Genomic DNA, 18,683 nt, shown 5'->3' with positions numbered 1-18,683 from the left:
ACACTCCCCCTTCATGAGACTCTTCTTCTCCCCCCCAGACGACACCATGCCTGCAATACTCGAGGAAATCTCCACCTTCCGTGACGACTACAGCGAGGGCGCCCACCCGGCCATCCTGGCCGCCCTGCTCGAGTCCAACCGCACGCAGGAACGGCCGTACGGCGCCGACGAACACAGTAACGCCGCCCGCCGGCTGATCTGCGCCCGCCTGGGCTGCTCCCCGAGCGAGGCGGCCATCCATTTCGTGCCCAGCGGCACGGCCGCCAACCGGCTGTGCATCGCCGCGTGTCTGCGCCCGTTCGAGGCGGTCATCACCCTCGACGCCGGCCACATCGTCGCCAAGGAGGCCGGCGCCATCGAAAACACAGGCCACAAGACCATCCTCGTCCCGCCAGAGAGACACACGGGCAAGCTGGTCCCCGCGGGGATCGAGAAAGCCGTCGCCCAGCACTCCTTCCACCCACACTCGCCGCGCCCGCGCCTCGTCTACCTGTCCAACGCCTCGGAGAACGGCACGGTCTATTCGAGATCAGAACTGCACGCCCTCTCCGCCACCTGTCGACGGCTGAACCTGCTGCTGATGATCGACGGCGCCCGGCTGGGCGTTGCCCTGCGTTCGCCCGCCGCCCAGGGCCTCACCCTCCGCGACCTCTTCCAACTCACCGATCTGTTCTGGATCGGCGGGACAAAATGCGGCGCTCTGCTCGGCGAGGCGATCGTCGTACGCAACCGCGTCATCGCCGACGACTTCATCCTCCATCTCAAACAACATGGCGCCCTCCTAGCCAAGGGGAGGGTGCTGGGCGTACAGTTTGAAGAGCTCTTCAAAGATCCCACCCCTTCTTCTTCTTCTTCTTCTTCTTCTTCCGAGGATTGTCTTTACTTCCGTTTGGCGGATCATGCAAATGAAATGGCTCGTCGCATCGGTTCGCTCTTTGAAAGCAGGGGTTACGCGCTGGCCGCCCCCGTGCAGTCCAACCTGCTGTTTGTTGCTGTCCCGAGATCGCTGGCCGATAGGCTCGGAGAACGCTTCGGAGTCTATGTCTGGGAGGAGAGAGAGGAAGACGTCGTCGTCCGGCTGGTGACTTCTTGGGCGACCGAGAAGCTGCAGGTGGATAAACTGGCGGCCTGGTTGGAGTCGATAGAATGTGTTGTAGATTAGTTTTAGCCCTCATTGCATAGCCATCATTTTCAGTAATTTTTGTCCTATATCTATTGCTGCCTGAGGCTACACTTATACCTGAGGCAATAGTTCTGCCTCAGGCTAACAACTCCAGCTAGTATGCCTCAGGCTTCTGCCTCAGGCAATAATAATGCCTCAGGCTAATCAGGCAATAGATAAGACGCCATCCCAATCGAGAAACCGCCTCCTCCTCTCCTCCCCTCGTCGCCTCGCGATGAGAGTCTCCATCTCCTGCGCGGCGTGCCGGTAAGCATCGCTGTCTCTTTCCATCATCGATTCTCCTGTTGACACCTTCAGTCAGGCAAAAGTCAAGTGCCACCACGACGGCTCCCCACCGTGTCGTCGCTGTCTGCGTCTGCGCACCCCCGACTGCGTCCTGTCGGATCCCCGCGCTGCGCCTCGAACGCCGCCCAGGAGAGCGAAACGACGGGCTATACAAGCGGTGTCTATGTCTCTGGAGTCGAGGGAGATTCCGTCTCGCTCGCCCTCCTCTCGTGCTGTCTCTCAGGTCTCCGTGTCGCAGTCCGACCCGGTGGCCTGTCTCTCGCCCTCCACCATCATCAGCGCCTGCGAGACCTACCGCAAGAAATTCCCCACGACCAACTTCCTGCACTATCCCTCGCTCATCGCAGACATCTCGGCGTGTCCGTCGACCGTGGATCCGGTCTTTGTCGCCGCCGTGCTGGCGCTATGTGCCCGCTTTATGCCCTCCCACGGCCTGCAGCCCGAAGACGTGTATGCCGATTATGCCCGGTCGCAGCTGGCCTTGCGTGCGTTTGAGAGCCCCTCGCTCGCTCTCGCGCAGTCGCTGGTCATGGTCTCTTTTTACGAGTGGGGGTCGGGGCACGCCTACAAAGCTTGGATGTATAGTGGTATGTTGAGATATCACCCTTGTTCTGAGATAGATTCTAGCTTGAGTCTGACTGCCAGGAATGGCAACGTATATGATCCAGTCGCTGCTGAAGACGGCCGACGATAACCACGAAGCCACCGCCCAGACCCAGTACGAGCAGCTCGTTCGCACCTACTGGTGTTGCTTCGCCCAGGACTGCGAGCTCAGCTCGGGCGCCCGCCAGCACTTTGCGCTCTCCTTCCAGCAGATCTCCGTCCCCTTGCCCATCGCCGACCACGATTTCATCTTCGTCCGTCCCGCACCCCAACGCCTGATGCCTGCAGACATGTGTGGTGGCTCCCGCAGCCTGCCTCGCACCCTCACCATCGACCACGGACTCACCCTCGTCACGCGTGGCTTCGACATCTTTGTCCGCATCCTCCGCTTTGCCAATGAGAGTCGCCGCGCCCGTGCCTCCTCTGCTGCCCCAGCCGCACTCCAGCCGTCCAGCTGGCAGACCTTGAAAGAAGAGCTGGACGAGTGGCGCGCCCTGCAGGACGTCACCTTGCGCTATCCCACCACCAATGTCCAGGCCCATGTCGCCCTCGGGTCCGGCGAGCTGTTTGCCTACATCAACCTGATTCACTTTATGAGGTTTGTCTGGCCAGCTTCAATATTGATTTCTTCTCACCCCTCTAGTGTCCTCTTTCTCGATCGAGATCGCGTTCTCGCTAGCTATCACCCCCTTTCAGACCTTGTTCATCGCGTCCCCGCCGTCGACGAGCCCTCGGATGCGACCGATGACCAGAGTACCATCCACCAGCTCTTCACGGCCGCGCAAAACATCGGAGGCATCCTGTCCGCCCTTGAGGCGGCCGAAACCCCCGTCATCACTCCTTACTCGGGATTCAGTGTCTTTGTGGCCGCTCACATCAACATGTACGGCACCGTCAGTCCGCAGCGGTATCCGGGCGGACTCCATCGTGCCGAGGAGGAGACGCAGCGGAATTTTCTCTATCTAGATCGTGTCCGACAACTGTGGCCCGTCGGTCATTCTTGGGTATTTCCTTTCCTGTGTGATGTATGTTTCCCTTGGCTAACAATAAAAGTGGCGCACTGTACAAGAAGCAAAAGACTTCTACCGCATGGCGAAAAGCACCCAGACCCAGAACGCCTCCCATCTGACTCTGGCGGGAAGACTGGACGAGTATGGCGACATCCGGTGCTTGCGACTCCGTCTGGATTCCCCTCGAAACCCCTCCGTCCGTCGCCATTCTCCCGTCCGCCAGCGCTCCCTGGTGGTTGGTGACGCCGGTCGAGGCGATCGTACTCGACACCCCTCGGACAGGGAAGCATCGACAGACCATCTGCCGGCGAACAATGCACCCGACACCCCCCTCGACCTTCAGGATCTCGAAGCGGATATGCTGCAGTGGCCGTTCATCGACGGCTCGTGGTCGCTCGGGATGAGCACCGGCTGGGACGGCTGGAACGGGTGATCACTCGATATGCCATGCACCATCTCATTCCTCTGCTGATATTGACGATCAACACCAAAGGTACTGGCTGTCACCAGGTCTCCAAGACATACACATACCATCTAGTAGAAACCATAAATCTATGTACCGTAATATAGAACCAATCAATACCAATTGACATGAATCAATCATAATGTAATAATCTTGTCCGGTGTAGGTTTCGCTAACACGCCCTCACGTGACTCGCTAGCGACTCGCACATTTCCTCCTCCTCACCTTCTCTTCTCCTCCTTCTCTTCTCCTCCTTCTCTTCTTCACCTTCTCCTCCTTCACCAACTCGACTCGACCACCATCGAAAGCAACGGACCCAGCGAACCATCCATCATGGAAATCCCCCCTGCGTCTCCATCCCATCGCATGCCGACCGAGACAGAGGAGGACGAGCGCGAGCTGCGCCAGCTGGGCTACCAGTCCGTCCTGGCGCGTGGCTGGGGCGCGTTCGACAACTTTGCGTGCTCCTTCTCGGCGCTGTATTGCATCGGTGGCGTACGCGTGCTGTTCTATATCGCGTTGAGTAACGGGGGGCCAGCAGCGATGTATTTCTCCCTGGTTTAGAATGTTCTCTGCTCGAGCTGATAAGGAAACAGGTGGAGCTCTTGGTTATCCGGCAGCGTGCTCTCGATCATCACGGCGGCCACGCTGGCAGAAGCGTGCTCGGCGTACCCTGCCGCCGGCTCGATCTACTACTGGGCCTTTCGCTCGTGGGGGGGTGGCCGCGCCGGGCGGTTTGTCTCGTTTCTGGTCGCGGCGTGGACACTCGTGGCGTGGACGTCCTTCCTGGCGACCGACTCGTTCGGCGTGGCCAACTACCTCATCTCCGAGATCGTCGTCTTCAACCCGGACACCACCTTTCCCTACGACACGGCGGATGTGCGCGCGCGCGCGGTGGCCTGGGCGCTCTCGTTGCTGTTTCTGGCGCTGGCCACCGCGCTCAATTTCCTCCCCCCGCGCTCCTACGCCTGGGTGTTCCGCGCAGGCGTGGTCGTCATCGCGATCGACATCGTCTTGAATTTCGTCTGGCTGCCCATCGGCGTGGCGCGCACCTACGGCTTCCAGCCCGCCGAGTTTGTCTTCACCTCGACCTACAACGGGGGCGGCACCGCCCCGGGCCTCAACTGGGTGCTCTCCTGGTACCTGCCCGCCAGCTGCCTGGTCGGCCAGGACGCCTCGGGCCATGTGGCCGAGGAGACGGTGTCGGCCAAGAAGGCGGCCGCCAAGGGGGTCTTCTGGGCGACCGTCGCGTCCGCCCTGTGCGGCTTCCCCATCATCCTGCTCTTCCTCTTCTGCATGCCCTCCATCGAGACCTTCTACGCGACCTCGGCCCCGCAGCCGTTCATCCAGATGTACGCCCTCGCGCTGGGCCCGCGCGCACACGTCGTGGCCACCGTCGTGGCCATGGTCGGCGCCATCCTCAACACCTCCATCTCACTCGTTGCCGTGTCGCGGCTGGTCTTCGCCATCTCACGCGACTCGGTCTTCCCCTTCAGTAACGTGCTGTGCCGCGTCTCGGCCAGCCGCCAGCCGCGCAACGCCGTGGTTTTCATTTCCATCTGCGCCGCCCTGCTGCTCTGCACCCAGCTGCCCTCGCAGGTCGCCTTTGCCAGTCTCACCTCCACCTCGGCCGCGGGCTCCATCGCCGCGTATGGCCTGGTCGGGCTCGGGCGCGCCCTGCTCACGCGCAAAACCTTCCGCCCCAGTTTCTGGGCTCTGGGCCGCTTCGGCGTCCTGTCCGCCGTGGTGACCTTTCTCTGGAACGGGTTCGCCTTTGCGGTGCTCTGCGCGCCGCAGTACGGCGACGCCGCCATCTCCGCGGAACCCAGTCTGTTCAACTACTCCATTGTCATCATGGCGGGGATCACGGTCATCGCCCTCGAAGAGTGGTGGCGCAAGTCCCGCGACGACTGGTTCGGCAACCTCAAGGACGACCAGTCGTATGCTGCCTCGGAGCAGACCGTTTCTCCCAAGACCGACGGCGTCACTGTGTGACTTGACTGCGAGACCATTCTCTCGACGGTCAATAGGTAAGCGTATGTAGCATGGCGGGTGTTCGATGATTGCCTCGGCATGATTCGTTCTGAGAAATACCGCTGAACTTGATCTGGATAATACCAGCGAAAGGACATGCTTCATACTTTTCTTATGTATCGATACTAACAGCGTAAACTGTCAGTTGCAGCTGCAGCTGTGCTATAGTACAGCTATAGCTATACTATAGTATAGCTGTATAGCACAGCTATAGACGACAGACGTAGACCTTCTCCCATTCCCATCTGACAGATCTCCTTGTCTGTTGGATCTACCGTCAGATCTCCCTCCCCCCTTTCCTCCCTCTACCTTCCCACCCTGCAGCCACGTAGACCTAGAACAGACAATTACTGTTACTCGTAGTACAGTCTAGTAAAGGTGTTTCTATTCAACTAATCCAACTGGTCAAGAAGGATATCAAGCTCCTCAACGACAAACCCCGGGTTATCCTTCTGAACGAAATGGCCTGCCCCCGGCGCCTGAAATGGCCCTCTCGCCCTGTCTGGCTCCGTGATCTGGACCAAGCCCGCGTTATACTTCTCCCAGTAGGGATTGGTATAGGCCCTCGACAAGACACGGGGCATGCCCATCTTCTCGCTCTCGGCAGCAAAGGCCTCAGGATCGTGTCCGATCACCGTCACGTACGGTCCTTTGCCGTCTGGCCCGAGCAGGACCGGCCCATCGCTCGTCGGCAAGAGCCCGGCGAGGGTTTTCCGACTGAGGCCCTCACGACTGCCGACGGAGGGGTGGAAGATGCGCGCCACCCGGTCTCTCGCCGTACGGAGCATGTCTGGCGTCACGTCGGAAGGCAGCTCGATTGTGTCGTCCTTTTTGTCTGGGTCGGGAAACACAGAGACAAAGTCCGAGTTGGCCAGGACGCTGTCGAGAAGGAGTACCCCGGCGACTGAACCGGGGTATGTTTCTGCGTAGAGGCGGGCGAGGGCGCACCCGATGGAATTCGCCACGAAAACCGTAGATATAGTGTTCTTATCATCTTTCAGATGGAGTTCTTTTATCTGCAGGATGAGCTGGTGCAGATCGGCGACCACGTCCGCACAGTCGTGGCCGTGCGAGGGATCCAGGACGGAGGCATCGCGCGGGTCCCGGTCGGTGGTCTGGCCCTGGCCGAACCGATCGTAGGTGAGGATGGCAGGGAGAGAAGCCCGTTTCTCGTTACGGAGCGTGCGCAGTTGAGAGATCACCGGTTGCCAGGCGGCTTGGGGCAGTCCGAGGCCGTTCAGGAAGACGAGCAGCACGGAGGACTGCGAGGGGGGGGTGAAGGTGTAGCACAGCTGTGCAGAGGGCTTGGTCTGGAGAGAGATGAACGACATTGTAGAGGCCAAGTGAATTGGAATGGAGAGTGAATGGAGGATTATTAGAGTCTGTCTTATATGCATTGTCTGTCTTCTGCGTTGTCTGTCTTATATGTGTTGATCTCACTGAGTCTAGATGTTATCTGATTGGTCGGATCGCTTACTCTCGTATTCTATAGTATCTTTATGTCATAGACTAAATTAATAATCAGTAGTTAAATACATTCCTCTATTCACTACTATATCTACTTTGTAGGATCAGCACTAAGGGCATCTGGGGATTGTCTACTAACCCTAACATAACCCTAACCCTAACCCTAACATGATCAGCTAACTCATACTGAAGGTACTCACTGCTGCTTAATTCACTGTACTATATTCTATCACTTCTATATACTCACCAACCCTAAACCCTAAACCCTAAACCCTAAACCCTAAACCTAACATGATAGCCTAGTACCTCATATTTAGGATACGCTGCTAACTATTATAGTTATATTCTATCCTCTATATGCCCACTAACCCTAACCCTAACCCTAACCCTACTTATCCCTTGGACCAGTCACGTGACACTCATCGGGCGAACATTCCGCCGACGTCTCATCTCTCAATAGCAAAGATCCGCCACTGAATGTGACGGCCCGAATCAAATGAAATCATCAATTGGTGGCTGCAAATGAGGGGAAAGAGGAGAGGAGAGAAAGAGATATCCCTCTCCCCTTGCCCACGCTAAACTAGAGCAGGACTAGGCATCTGAACAATCTCTCCGTCATCAAACAACCTCTTGAACTCATCTCTGCCGATGCCTCTGTTTGAAGCTATTGGCGAATACACTCCGTCGGTGGTCAAGTCGTGCAACAGATGTCGCTCCCGGAAGGTCAAGGCAAGTCCCTGCTATTGAGTAGTATCTCCGTATTGCAGTACTGACTGACCGATTGGCCTATCAGTGTGATCTGAAGATCCCCCAGTGTTCGGCATGCTCCAGACAAGGGGAGGCCTGCAACATCACGGAGTATGTCGCGTATCCGTACTCGCTGGTTGAACGACTGCATTCCCGGGTGCAGGAACTCGAACAGCAGCTGGCCCAGAAGGGAGCCGGCCAGTCGGGGCCTCAGCAGGCGGCGTCGGACAGCCTGGGATGGTCGGCCGATGTCACCAAAGAAGCAGAAGAAGTCGGCGTCCTGGCCATTGGGTTTGCAGATCCCTATTCCCACTCGAAATATGGTAAGATAGCATCCATACTGTCAACTGTCAACTGTCAATTGTCAATTGTCAACTGTCAACTGTCAATTGTCAACTGTCAACTGTCAATTGTCAACTGTCAACTGTCAACTGTCAACTGTCAAGGAAGACTGCTGATGAAGAGTTGTTCAGTTGGCGCTGCTGCTGGATCGACCTTTGCTCGGATCTTCTTCAAGCAGGTTGGATTAGACGTCTCGTCGGCAAAGCCTGCTGCTGGACGATATGAATCGCCAGACCTGGAGACGCCCACGGCGACGATTCCATCGCGAGCCGTCGCCGCCAGCCTGCTGTCGGTGTATATCGCGCGCGTCCACATCTGGTGGCCCTTTTTGCATCTGCCCTCGCTCCGGGCCTGCTTCCAGGGGATGTACCAGGCGCCCCGACGATGCAGCGACTGGCACAAGTTCATCTTCTTCGTCGTGCTGGCGCTGGCCTCGGACGTGGCGGCAATCAACACAGACACGCCGTCGCCGACTCTGCTGGACGTCAACACGCCGCCGGAATACCTCCAAACGGCGCTGCACTTCTTTGCCCGCTTCCACGACCATCCGCGCGATCTGCCCGGCCTCCAGGCCGTCGTGCTGCTGACCATCTGGATGCTGAACTCGCCGGCCCCGAAGCACGGCAACGACCTGTGGCAGCTCACGCGCTACGCCATGTCGGTCGCCCTCGAGCTGGGCATCCACCGGCACAACCCGGCGTGGAACTTCAGCGCCGACGACTTTGAGCTGCGCTCCCGTCTCTGGTGGACGATCTACAGCCTCGAGCGCTCCGTGGCGCTGAGTACCGGCCGCGTGCTGTCCGTCCGCGACCAGGCGATCGATGCGCCCACCCCGGCGTCGCGCCCCGGCAGTCTGGACCGACTCACGGCGCACGAGGCCGACGCCGCGCCGCTCTACCAGGCCAAGACGGTCTGGCTGTTTGTGCAGATGGTCGAGCTGCGCAGGATCGCCGGCCAGGTGCTCGAGTCGATCTACATTGCGCGCGGCCAGGACGGGCGCTGCGCGTCGCTGACTCTCCACGAGATCCGCTCCATCTCGGACGGCCTGCATCGACGGCTCGACCGGTGGAAGGGCCAGCTCGACGCCGCAGGGTTGGGCCCCGGAAGGGAATACAAGCTGATGAAGATCGAGTACTGCCTGCTGCTGCTGCATCTCAACCGGCCCTCGCCCACCTTTATGATCCCCTCGCAGAAGATGGTGGCCATCTGTTCCCAGGCCTCGTCCAGCGCGTTGAAACAGTGGGCAGCCATGGCGGCAGCTGATGGCATCCATGCTGTCTGTCGATCCCATTGCCAGTTCCATCATATCCTCATGGCAGGCTTGTCTCGTCTTTATTGCGACTGGTAAACCATCTACCCTAACCCTAACCCTAACATAATTCTACTAATTGAACCCAGGCACATTCAGAAACTCACACAGAATACAACACCTTCTGTTCGCCCCGAAGATGCCGCCATCTGCCAGGATCTGCTGAAAAAGGGCGTCGTCAGCCTGGGAAACCCGTCGCTCTCCAAGTTTGTCCAGCTCTTCGCCGTCGTAACCTCAAAGGTATACCTTTACTATCCCGAGATGTCACTCTCCCATCCCCCGGATTTCTCAGGCTTCGAGGCGCAGCCTGCCGACAGCATGTCCCTGGAGCCCGAGGGTCTGGAAGCATATCTCCACCAGGTGTCGGACATTTTCGATAACGAGATGATGGACATTGACGACATGCTGACGGCCTGGTATGGTACTCTGCTGCATGATGCTAATGAAGAGAGTGCGGGCATATAAGTAGATCTTCAGGTCTGGTTGTTCTGATGATATCACTAGGTGTTAATCTAGATATGTCTCAAGATAATAAATGAACATTATTAAAGTAATCAGAGTGGATTCTATGTATCTCCCAGTTAACCTCAAATAGCCCTTTTCAAGCTCTTGAATAAACCCTAAACCCCAAACCCTAAACCCTAAACCCTAGGGGCATCATTACAAAGATCAGTACAGATATAGCAATTAGAGATATTTATTTCCTTCAGGTTTACATTAATATACATATCGAAAGCTACGATTCTCACAGTCGGTCAGATCCTCCGTGTCTGTCTCATCGCCCTCATTTGATCCTGAACGTTCTCGGCTTCGATTGGCCTGGAAACACGCGATGAAATAGAATCCGCCTGTGGCCGCCATGACGGCAAACGCACACAGCATGGCCCCGATGCCGAGGCTGTAATGCGGCGCCTGGCTGGACCTGAAGAACTGGGGGCCAACAATATTGCCAACCGCTGGAAGAATCAGTGAGAGAGAGTTCTGCAGGATGAAAGAAAGACTGACCGTAAAAGACCGCGATAGACACCGAGACAAAGCTCTTCTTGGTGATTCCCGCCGTGTTGGAGGTCTGCAGGCTCAAGGCCAGGACCCAGGGGACATTATAGAAGCCCATGAGATAGACACCTGCCAGGGAGACGTTGCGGTGGACGGAAGAGTCGACCAGGTGCACGATGATGGCGCCGGCCATGGCGACCAGCGAGGTCAGCGTCCAGCATCCTGCTGCGCTGCGCCGACGCCAACGAGGCCGCCGCGCCGGTCTTGTTCGCCGCCACGCGCGCCTCGGCCATCTTCTTCTCCCCCGGCGAGAGGAACCAGGCCGTGGCCGGCCGGTCAGGCAGGGCGAGGATGACCAGCACCCCAAACGCGACGGTGACAGACCCGTAGATCAGGAAGATGTACCGCCACGTCTGCAGGGCGCCGTGGATGTGGCCGATGGCGTAGCTCAGGATACCCCCAAACACGCCCGCCAGCGTGTTGTACCAGATGGCCGTGCGCAGGGGCTGCTCCTCGCGCCGGTACCAGCGCGAGTTGACCAGCAACAGACACGGCAGCATCGCCGCTTCAAACACGCCGAGCAGGAACCGGATCGTCGCCAGCCCGGCGAAGCTGTTGCACGCCGCCAGCAGACACAGACACCCGCCCCAGGCTGTCAGACACCCGCCGAGATACCGGCCCAGCGGCACCTTGGTGATCAGCCACAGGTTGGGCAGTTCCATGCCCAGATAGCCAAAGTAGAAGATGCTTCCCAGCCAGCTGTACTGCTGGCCTTGGAGATGGGTGTCTGTTTCCAGGCCCCAGACTGCCGCATAGCCAAGGCCGTTCTATCAATAAGAAAGAGAAGAAAGAGAAGAAGAGAAGAGAGAGAAAAAGACATACCTTGTCGAGAAAAGCCAGGGTCATGGCGATGGCAACCAGAGGCATCACCACCGCGTCGATCTTGGACCGCACACGTTTGTCATCTTTCTCCGACAGGAGCTGGCCATCTGAGAGACTTGTACTATCCGAGACGATGGTCTTGTCTGTCATTCTGAATGAAGAAAAAGGAAAAAAACTAGGGTTAGGGTTTAGGGTTTAGGGTTAGGGTTAGGGTTATGACTGGTCAGGTTGAGATGAACTCGAGTCCTACCCTGACTTCCTCAACCTTTAATTCATCCCATCTTATATGGAGCCATATCGTATCTCAACTCGGGGTGCGAGACCCGCCCGGACAAAAAGTGGATAATTCACTTTGAGGCATTCGGGGCAGGCCGAGCGGGCTCGGGGTAGACCGACTGATTCTACAAGATAGAAGCATAGAAGCATGAATAGTATAATATAGTATAATATAGTATAATATAGTATAATATAGTATAATATAGTATAATATAGTATATGTCGTATATGTCGTATATGTCGTATTGATCCATTAAGATATATAGTATATCTTGATAGATTAATACTATGATGACCTGTGAAATAATCATAATTGGGTTCTCGGCCCACCCCGAGAGAGCCGCGCACCTTAAAAGGCGTCATTGTCTAGCCTATTGCGTGATTCATTGCCTATGATACTCTATCATTCCTTCACTTCTTGTACTGCAGAGACTCATCTTCGCAATGGCCACCCACGCCGTCGTCCCGAACGAGAAGAACGAGCGCATCCTGGTGGGCATCCGCGACGGAGTCACCGGGCAATTCCAGCTGGTTCCGAAGCAGGAAGCAGTCGTGTCTGTGTTTGACTCGAACTTTCTGATCGGCGACGGGATCTGGGTGAGATGACTCTTTGATGTCTATTTCCAACGGTATTTGCTAAGAAAAAACAGGAAGGAATCCGCGCAAAGAATGGCCGCATCCAGTTCGCCAAGGCGCATCTGGACCGACTCTTCCAGTCCGCCAAGGCGATGATGATGGATCTGGGCGTGAGCAAAGCACAGCTGCTGGCGATGCTGCACCGGACGATCGACAGCAACGCGATGGACGGCGAACCGCACGTCCATCTGCGGCTGGTGGTGAGCCGCGGGTTGAAGGCGACGCCGTACCAGAACCCCAAGGTCAACCTCGGCATGCCGCTGATCGTGATCATCCCCGAGATCAAAGCCGCCGATCCGGCAGTGTCGCAGCAGGGGCTGAAGCTCGTCACGTCGCACATCCGCCGCGGGCCGCCCGACGTCAAAGACGAGATGTGGAATCACATCTCCAAGGCGACGGACGTGCAGGCGTGCATCGGCGCCAACGTCGTGGGCGCCGACGAGGCCCTCATGCTCGACCTGAACGGCTTCGTCAAGACCTGCAACTCGACCAACTTCTTCATCGTGCGCGACGGCGAGGTCTGGGCGCCCACAAAGAACAACCAGATGCAGGGCATCACCCGCCAGAAGACCATCGACGTCTGTCGCGCCAACGGCATCCCCGTCTGCGAGCTGGACTTCTCCCTCACAGAGGTGTATGGCGCCGATGAGGCCTTTTGCACAGGCACCTTTCCTTCGCAGATCCATGTGCGAGAAGTCGACGGCCGCATCATCGGCGATGGCAAGCGAGGGCCCGTCACCCAACGCATCCAGACCTTGTATGCCCAGCTGGTTCGCAGTGATACGGAGCGGTCGAGGGAGGAGATTCAACAGGAAGTCCAAGTGAGAGCGAAGCTGTAATAGACTTGATGATAGAATGAGTACAATAGAGTAGTTATTGGACCCTAATTAGAATAGTATTATCTGATTATCAAGGATTACTAAATCAACCTCCCACCCCGGCCAAATTATTCCCTGCAACGTCGTTCAAGATACGCCCTCACAACAGCGTGCTTTAGGGTTAGGGTTAGGGTTAGGGTTAGAGACCGCCACAGATCATCCCAGTGAATGGGAACCACCCGTTTCGGCTGTATCCGACACACTGTTCCCCCAGTATGCAGTTCTAAACTCCTCGCTCTGTTGCCCAATCCGCCCACCCTGAGAAACAGAGTCGATACCGGCTGGAGATTCTGTAATTGACCAGCAGGCGTGGAGATGGAGGACGTTCAAGCGGGGTTAAGGCGGGGTGAGTCCTATTTTGTACGCAATATTTATAATCTGGGGCCTTTGGCCATTAAGATTGTAAGACCCAGTAAATGTCTGTGTGCTATATATGATAGAATATTTAAACCATCTTATCTCCTTTCCATCTTTCTCTTTCCTTAGGCCTTATATTGTTTATTGATAGTACTACTTTCCCTATAAACCTTTCAATATTCTTCTTATTGGTATACATCACTATTTGAACAACAGATGCTGGTAATTGATATATAGTTCATTAGGATAAAACCTATAGAATACTCCTGTCTAGTCTAAAATTGGCTATACTTGAGTCCCTCTACTGAGTCCCTCTACTCATGTCTTACATAAAGCTGCCACGTCACACGAGGACACCCCGCATGTAAGTACCGTCTTTCATTCCACTTCCTGCTAAGAGTAAAGGAGTAAACTTAAGAGATCATTTAAGATGAGAAATACTAAAAAGTCTATTCAAAATTTCATTCGGAGGGACTCACCCAAGCCGAAAGATGAGAAACAGGAATTATTGCCTGGCTCTGGCCATCTAAACCCACAAAACACATCCGGAGTGTCTATAGCGACCCCCACAGTACCAGAGAAGCATGCTGACGAGAGCGCGACGCCTAAAGGCCTCTGGGCTGAGGCATATGCCAAGGTTGAGGATGAAGATGCCAAGCTCCTTGAGGTGTATAAGCAATACCTCTTATCACCAGAAGAGTCAACCACAGGCTCTGGGAAATCGCCTGAAGCACAAAAGCCTTCTTCTTCACCACCTGATGACAGAGCTGACAGACAGCTGCAAGACCTGGCACAGCGCAAACTCAAAGCCGTCCATGAGGGCCATCGCAAGATCATCGTTCAAGGCAAAAAAGTCGTCATCAAGGACCAGATCAATCGTGTCATCCGGACTATTCTCGCTTCTAAAGACTTCATCAGTACTTTACTCAGCTCGGAACCACACGCTTCCCTTGCATGGGCGGGAGTGGTTCTTATACTGCCGGTAAGAAAGATTGATAGACGACCCCCTGGAGGTAATCCTGCCACTGAATTATCTCGCTGTCTAGGTGCTGTCGAGTCCACTGACGCAGGCTGACGATGCCACAAACCTGCTTGCATATGTGTCTGAGCTTCTTATCCGAATGCAGGTCATCGACCAGACTCACAATCTCTCTGGAATGCAGACGACGAAGAGGTGGGTGATAGCTCAAGACCAATGGGGCCACATTACTGATATGAAGCAGTGATACAAACCCTGAGATTCTTCAGCGCTTAAGAGAAAAAGCAGTACAGCTCTACGCCAGAATCATTAAAAGCCAAATGAAGATCATATGCCAGTATTCGCGCTCCCCTTGGTTCCGATACTGGAGAGGCCTCATCAACGCAAATAACTGGAAGGCAGATCTGGACGACATGACTCAAGCGAAACAAAGCATCGACGAGGATCTGCAGGCTATTGGGGCTAGGGTTTTAGGAAATGTTGATGCCGCAGTATCGCAGCTTCAAGACAAGGCTGATAGTATAATCCGAGAGTTGGGGAACATCACAGAAGATCTACACATTGAGAAGCTTTCTCGGGCAAGATTTGCAGGCTTCAATGCCGTCGAACCATCTGCCCCGTTGCCCGCAAAGTGTCTTGAGGGCACGCGTGTTGAGATTCTCAACGATCTCGAACAATGGGGAAAGGAAAACGACGACAAGCCCATCTTCTGGCTCAGCGGAATGGCTGGGACAGGCAAGTCCACCATCAGCCGCACCATATGCCAGAGATTCAATGAACATAACCTTCTGGGAGCAAGCTTCTTCTTTTCACGCAATGGAGAGCTGCGGAACCATTCAGCAGCGCTATTTACCACTCTGGCATCTCAACTGGCGGATTCCTTACCAGCGCTCCGAGAATACATGAGCAAGGCCATAGACATAGACAAGACGATCAGTGAACAATCTCCGAAGAGTCAATGCGAGCGTCTCATACTGGAGCCTCTATCAGAGCTGGACAAGAAGCTGCTTTTACCTCTTCAAATTGTCATTGTTCTTGATGCATTGGATGAGTGTCAGGATCACAGTCAACATGCCATACCCGAGCTCTTGTCCAATGTCAGCGGCTTCAACTCGATCCACCTGCGAACCCTTATTGTCAGTCGACCGGAGGAATCCATTGCAAGGGACTTTCAAAAGATCACCACGACTTACCAGCATTGGAAGCTCGACTCTAACGAACAGAGGACTCAGACCACGCGTGATGTTTCTCTCTTCCTCAACAAGATGCTCGCCACCATAGCCTTCAACCGAGATCTACCGCCAGAATGGCCTGGCGAAGAGTTCAAGCAGAACATGGTTCAAAAGGCAGGTCGTCTCTTCATTTACGCTGCGACGGTGTGTCGATTCCTGGATACCGACTTCCCTGAAGAACAAATCGAAAGCCTGATGTCTATGGACTCTACCAAGGACTCGCCCACGGCAGATCTGGATAGGATCTATACCCTTTTGCTACAGCAGAAGATCACCAGCCCTTTCAAACCGCTGTTCCAGTCCATTGTGGGATCTGTCATCCTCTTGAATGAGTCTCTCTCTCCTAGGGATCTATCGATGCTTCTCGACATTCCCCTTCGCAAAGTACGAAAAACACTGGACTGCCTGCGGTCAGTCTTGGTTGTGCCAGAAGATGATGGATCGCCAGTCTCTTTATTCCATCTCTCTTTTCATGACTTTCTCCTCGACAGCACAAGGTGCTCTGACCTGCAGTTCCATGTGAAAGCGGAAGAAGGACACAACAGACTCTTTATTTGCTCACTGAATCTTATGAATAAACATTTGATCAAGGACATCTGTCAGCTCAAACATCCCGGTGCTCTTCAAAAGGAAGTTGAAAGCAGTGTCGTGGAGAAATATCTTCCTCTTGCAGTCCAATATGCATGTCTCTTTTGGACCTCTCATCTTGAAAGTTCCAAAGTCAAGCTTGAGGACGATGATATAGTACACGACTTCTTGAAGTGCAACTTCCTTCATTGGTTAGAGGCTCTTACCTTGATGGGGAAGATCTTTGAGGGAATCGACAATATTCTCTTATTAGAAACTTTGGTCAAGGTGAGATTCATATACATGGAGTGATATTCATATACTAACATCCTAGGCCGTTGAAAACCCCCTACTTCATGCCTTTATTTATGATGCCATACGGTGGGTGTTGCACATGCGAACAGTGATAGAAGAGGCTCCACTACAAATATACTGCTCGGGCCTCATTTTCGCCCCGCGAGCAAGTATCATCAAACAGACCTTCCAGTCCAACATCCCAGCCTGGTTGAAAGAGCCCCCTTTGGTGGATGATGACTGGAGCCCAATCGATCAATCCTGGCCGACCGATAGACATGTTATTGCTTTTGTGGTCTCTGATGATGGTAGTCTCCTTGCTCAATCGGTTTGTGGAATGACATGATACTAAGGGAGACAGCGAGTGGACGCCAAAGAATGAGGCTTGAAGATGTGGTGGCCGCTGAATTTCTGGAAAGAGACAGTCGACTGGCAACCCTCCATCGAAATGGTGATATTTCACAATGGGACCTCACCACCGGGAAGATCTTGCAACAGTTCCGCAGCAATAAGGGGAGGTTTGAAGCTTATAGGTTTGATCATGTGGCTTTTGCGCGCAACGGTACAATGGTCCTTTCGTCTTTCGATGACCCAAACCGAGGGAAAATATTCTTGGTGGATCTGGCATCCGAAAAGACACTTGAACTTGTCACTGGGTCTAGCACTGAACCCTCAAAAGTCACCATTTCTCAAAATGGCGCGTTTGTAGCGGCGTGGAGTGTGCTTGAAATGTCCATCTATATTTGGCATGTGGCAGAGCAAAAGTCTGGTCTGGTCCCTCTGGATCAATGGACTTGCGACTCTGAATACACTCACTCGGACCCCAATGTCATCAAGCTCTCATCTGACGGCTCCAAACTCGCGTCTGGACACCAAGATGGCACTCTCCTCTTGTGGGACACAGCCACAAGGAAGGTAAACCGTCATCTTCTCTCCGGTGATCGGGGCGATGATATTATCGACATCATCTTTTCGCCCGATGATATCAAGCTGGTGTCCTTGTCTTTAAGCACCACTGTTGAGGTACTGGATATTCAATCGGGGAATATTATGCAAGCATTTCAAAGCTATTCACCGGACTATTCACAGTACATCTGGGGTATCAACATTCTTCCAGATGACCGCATTGTGACAGGTAGCAGTGATGGATCTATTATCATAAGGAAGCTGGCAGACTCAAAAGAGGCGCCAATACATTTAACCCCCCGCCAGACGGTATTGAAGATCGTGGTTTCCGCAAACGCAGCGACCATCGGAATTCAATACTCTAATGAGACGTTGGCAGCATGGAGAATTGGCGAGGGGAGAGGAATTGATGTACAGTTTCCTGTTTACAGTATGGCACTTTCACCTGATGGCACCATGCTGGCCGCAGGAAGCGACAAAGGAATGATCCAGATTTGGGATACAGCCACTGGCGCAGTGGTGAGCCGGTTTCGAGGATATATGGGAATCGCAAGAGGTATTGCGTTCTCCCAGGATAGCCTGACTTATATTGGCTCTATTGATGATATCTTTGATGAGGGCAGTATCATCAAAGTGTGGAGTATTGCGAAGTTAGCAGAGGAATTCTCATCATCAACGTCCGATTATGACCATTCTTGTCAGACTGGGCCAATATCACCTGCGGAATGGGAACGCTGTATCGAAGGAGAAGTTTGGAAAATAGCGGTTTCTCGGGACGGCAAAAGATTGGCCGCTGCCTTTGCATACGAGATCTGCGTTTTTGATGTTTTCACGGAGAAGGAGGAACTAGTGATTAATCATGAATACTGGGGGATCTACAGCCTTGCCTTCCACCCCAACCAGGAGAACGCCATGCTCGCCGTTGGATATAGTACTGGGGTTGCCTTATTCAACGCCAGCACAGGACAACTGGTGAGGAATATAGAATGCCACTGGAGCTATGTCGATGCTATTGATTCCTTGCCGCTGGGACGTCAGCCAGCCGTATGTTATGATATCAAGGATGGGGCCTGGTTGATTCGGAACGGGGAGAGGATCCTCTACCTCCCTTTTGACTACAGGGTGGAGTGGAAAGAACCCTACTGTTTTCATGATAATCATGTGTTTATTGGTACTAAAGAGCGGGGACTTATAAGGCTTCACTTTTTAGATGATTTGAACCTAACATTATAACTGG

General features: G+C 54.3%; 8 protein-coding genes across 8 annotated transcripts; 6 read left to right on the top strand and 2 right to left on the bottom strand.

Moving 5' to 3' along the window:
- Window positions 1-26: 26 nt before the first annotated feature.
- Window positions 27-1,278, top strand: ASPZODRAFT_125029 (hypothetical protein). Its single transcript, XM_022721414.1, has one exon. The coding sequence runs from the start codon at window positions 47-49 to the stop codon at window positions 1,160-1,162; it is 1,116 nt and encodes a 371-aa protein (XP_022577188.1). The 5' UTR covers window positions 27-46; the 3' UTR covers window positions 1,163-1,278.
- A 119-nt stretch (window positions 1,279-1,397) lies between these two features.
- On the top strand, window positions 1,398-3,514 carry ASPZODRAFT_147090 (hypothetical protein; the record flags this gene model as incomplete). Its single annotated transcript, XM_022725227.1, has 5 exons — window positions 1,398-1,429; window positions 1,481-2,055; window positions 2,114-2,669; window positions 2,715-3,096; window positions 3,125-3,514. 5 exons carry the CDS (start codon window positions 1,398-1,400, stop codon window positions 3,512-3,514), a joined length of 1,935 nt encoding a protein of 644 aa, XP_022577187.1.
- A 396-nt stretch (window positions 3,515-3,910) lies between these two features.
- On the top strand, window positions 3,911-5,539 carry ASPZODRAFT_76203 (hypothetical protein; the record flags this gene model as incomplete). The annotated part of the gene is made up of 2 exons (XM_022730071.1): window positions 3,911-4,089; window positions 4,141-5,539. 2 exons carry the CDS (start codon window positions 3,911-3,913, stop codon window positions 5,537-5,539), a joined length of 1,578 nt encoding a protein of 525 aa, XP_022577186.1.
- A 431-nt stretch (window positions 5,540-5,970) lies between these two features.
- Window positions 5,971-6,909, bottom strand: ASPZODRAFT_76410 (hypothetical protein; the record flags this gene model as incomplete). Its single annotated transcript, XM_022730083.1, has 1 exon — window positions 5,971-6,909. The coding sequence occupies one exon, from the start codon at window positions 6,907-6,909 to the stop codon at window positions 5,971-5,973; it is 939 nt and encodes a 312-aa protein (XP_022577185.1).
- A 609-nt stretch (window positions 6,910-7,518) lies between these two features.
- ASPZODRAFT_137056 (hypothetical protein) lies at window positions 7,519-9,985 on the top strand. Its single transcript, XM_022724204.1, has 4 exons — window positions 7,519-7,774; window positions 7,839-8,115; window positions 8,266-9,478; window positions 9,533-9,985. Exons 1-4 carry the CDS (start codon window positions 7,694-7,696, stop codon window positions 9,906-9,908), a joined length of 1,947 nt encoding a protein of 648 aa, XP_022577184.1. The 5' UTR covers window positions 7,519-7,693; the 3' UTR covers window positions 9,909-9,985.
- Window positions 9,986-10,160: 175 nt separating this feature from the next.
- On the bottom strand, window positions 10,161-11,471 carry ASPZODRAFT_20202 (hypothetical protein; the record flags this gene model as incomplete). Its single annotated transcript, XM_022727551.1, has 4 exons — window positions 10,161-10,399; window positions 10,449-10,568; window positions 10,639-11,266; window positions 11,322-11,471. The coding sequence occupies 4 exons, from the start codon at window positions 11,469-11,471 to the stop codon at window positions 10,161-10,163; spliced, it is 1,137 nt and encodes a 378-aa protein (XP_022577183.1).
- Window positions 11,472-12,001: 530 nt separating this feature from the next.
- On the top strand, window positions 12,002-13,145 carry ASPZODRAFT_125014 (hypothetical protein). Its single transcript, XM_022721412.1, has 2 exons — window positions 12,002-12,194; window positions 12,248-13,145. The coding sequence occupies exons 1-2, from the start codon at window positions 12,042-12,044 to the stop codon at window positions 13,070-13,072; spliced, it is 978 nt and encodes a 325-aa protein (XP_022577182.1). The 5' UTR covers window positions 12,002-12,041; the 3' UTR covers window positions 13,073-13,145.
- Window positions 13,146-13,888: 743 nt separating this feature from the next.
- On the top strand, window positions 13,889-18,679 carry ASPZODRAFT_169958 (hypothetical protein; the record flags this gene model as incomplete). The annotated part of the gene is made up of 5 exons (XM_022726916.1): window positions 13,889-14,450; window positions 14,515-14,642; window positions 14,692-16,534; window positions 16,581-16,848; window positions 16,902-18,679. Exons 1-5 carry the CDS (start codon window positions 13,899-13,901, stop codon window positions 18,677-18,679), a joined length of 4,569 nt encoding a protein of 1,522 aa, XP_022577181.1. The 5' UTR covers window positions 13,889-13,898.
- Window positions 18,680-18,683: the final 4 nt, after the last annotated feature.

This window comes from Penicilliopsis zonata, assembly GCF_001890105.1.
Source record: "Penicilliopsis zonata CBS 506.65 unplaced genomic scaffold ASPZOscaffold_26, whole genome shotgun sequence".
NCBI lineage: Eukaryota > Fungi > Ascomycota > Eurotiomycetes > Eurotiales > Aspergillaceae > Penicilliopsis > Penicilliopsis zonata.
Note: the sequence above shows the minus strand (reverse complement) of the source record. Positions and strands in the feature narration are given on the sequence as shown.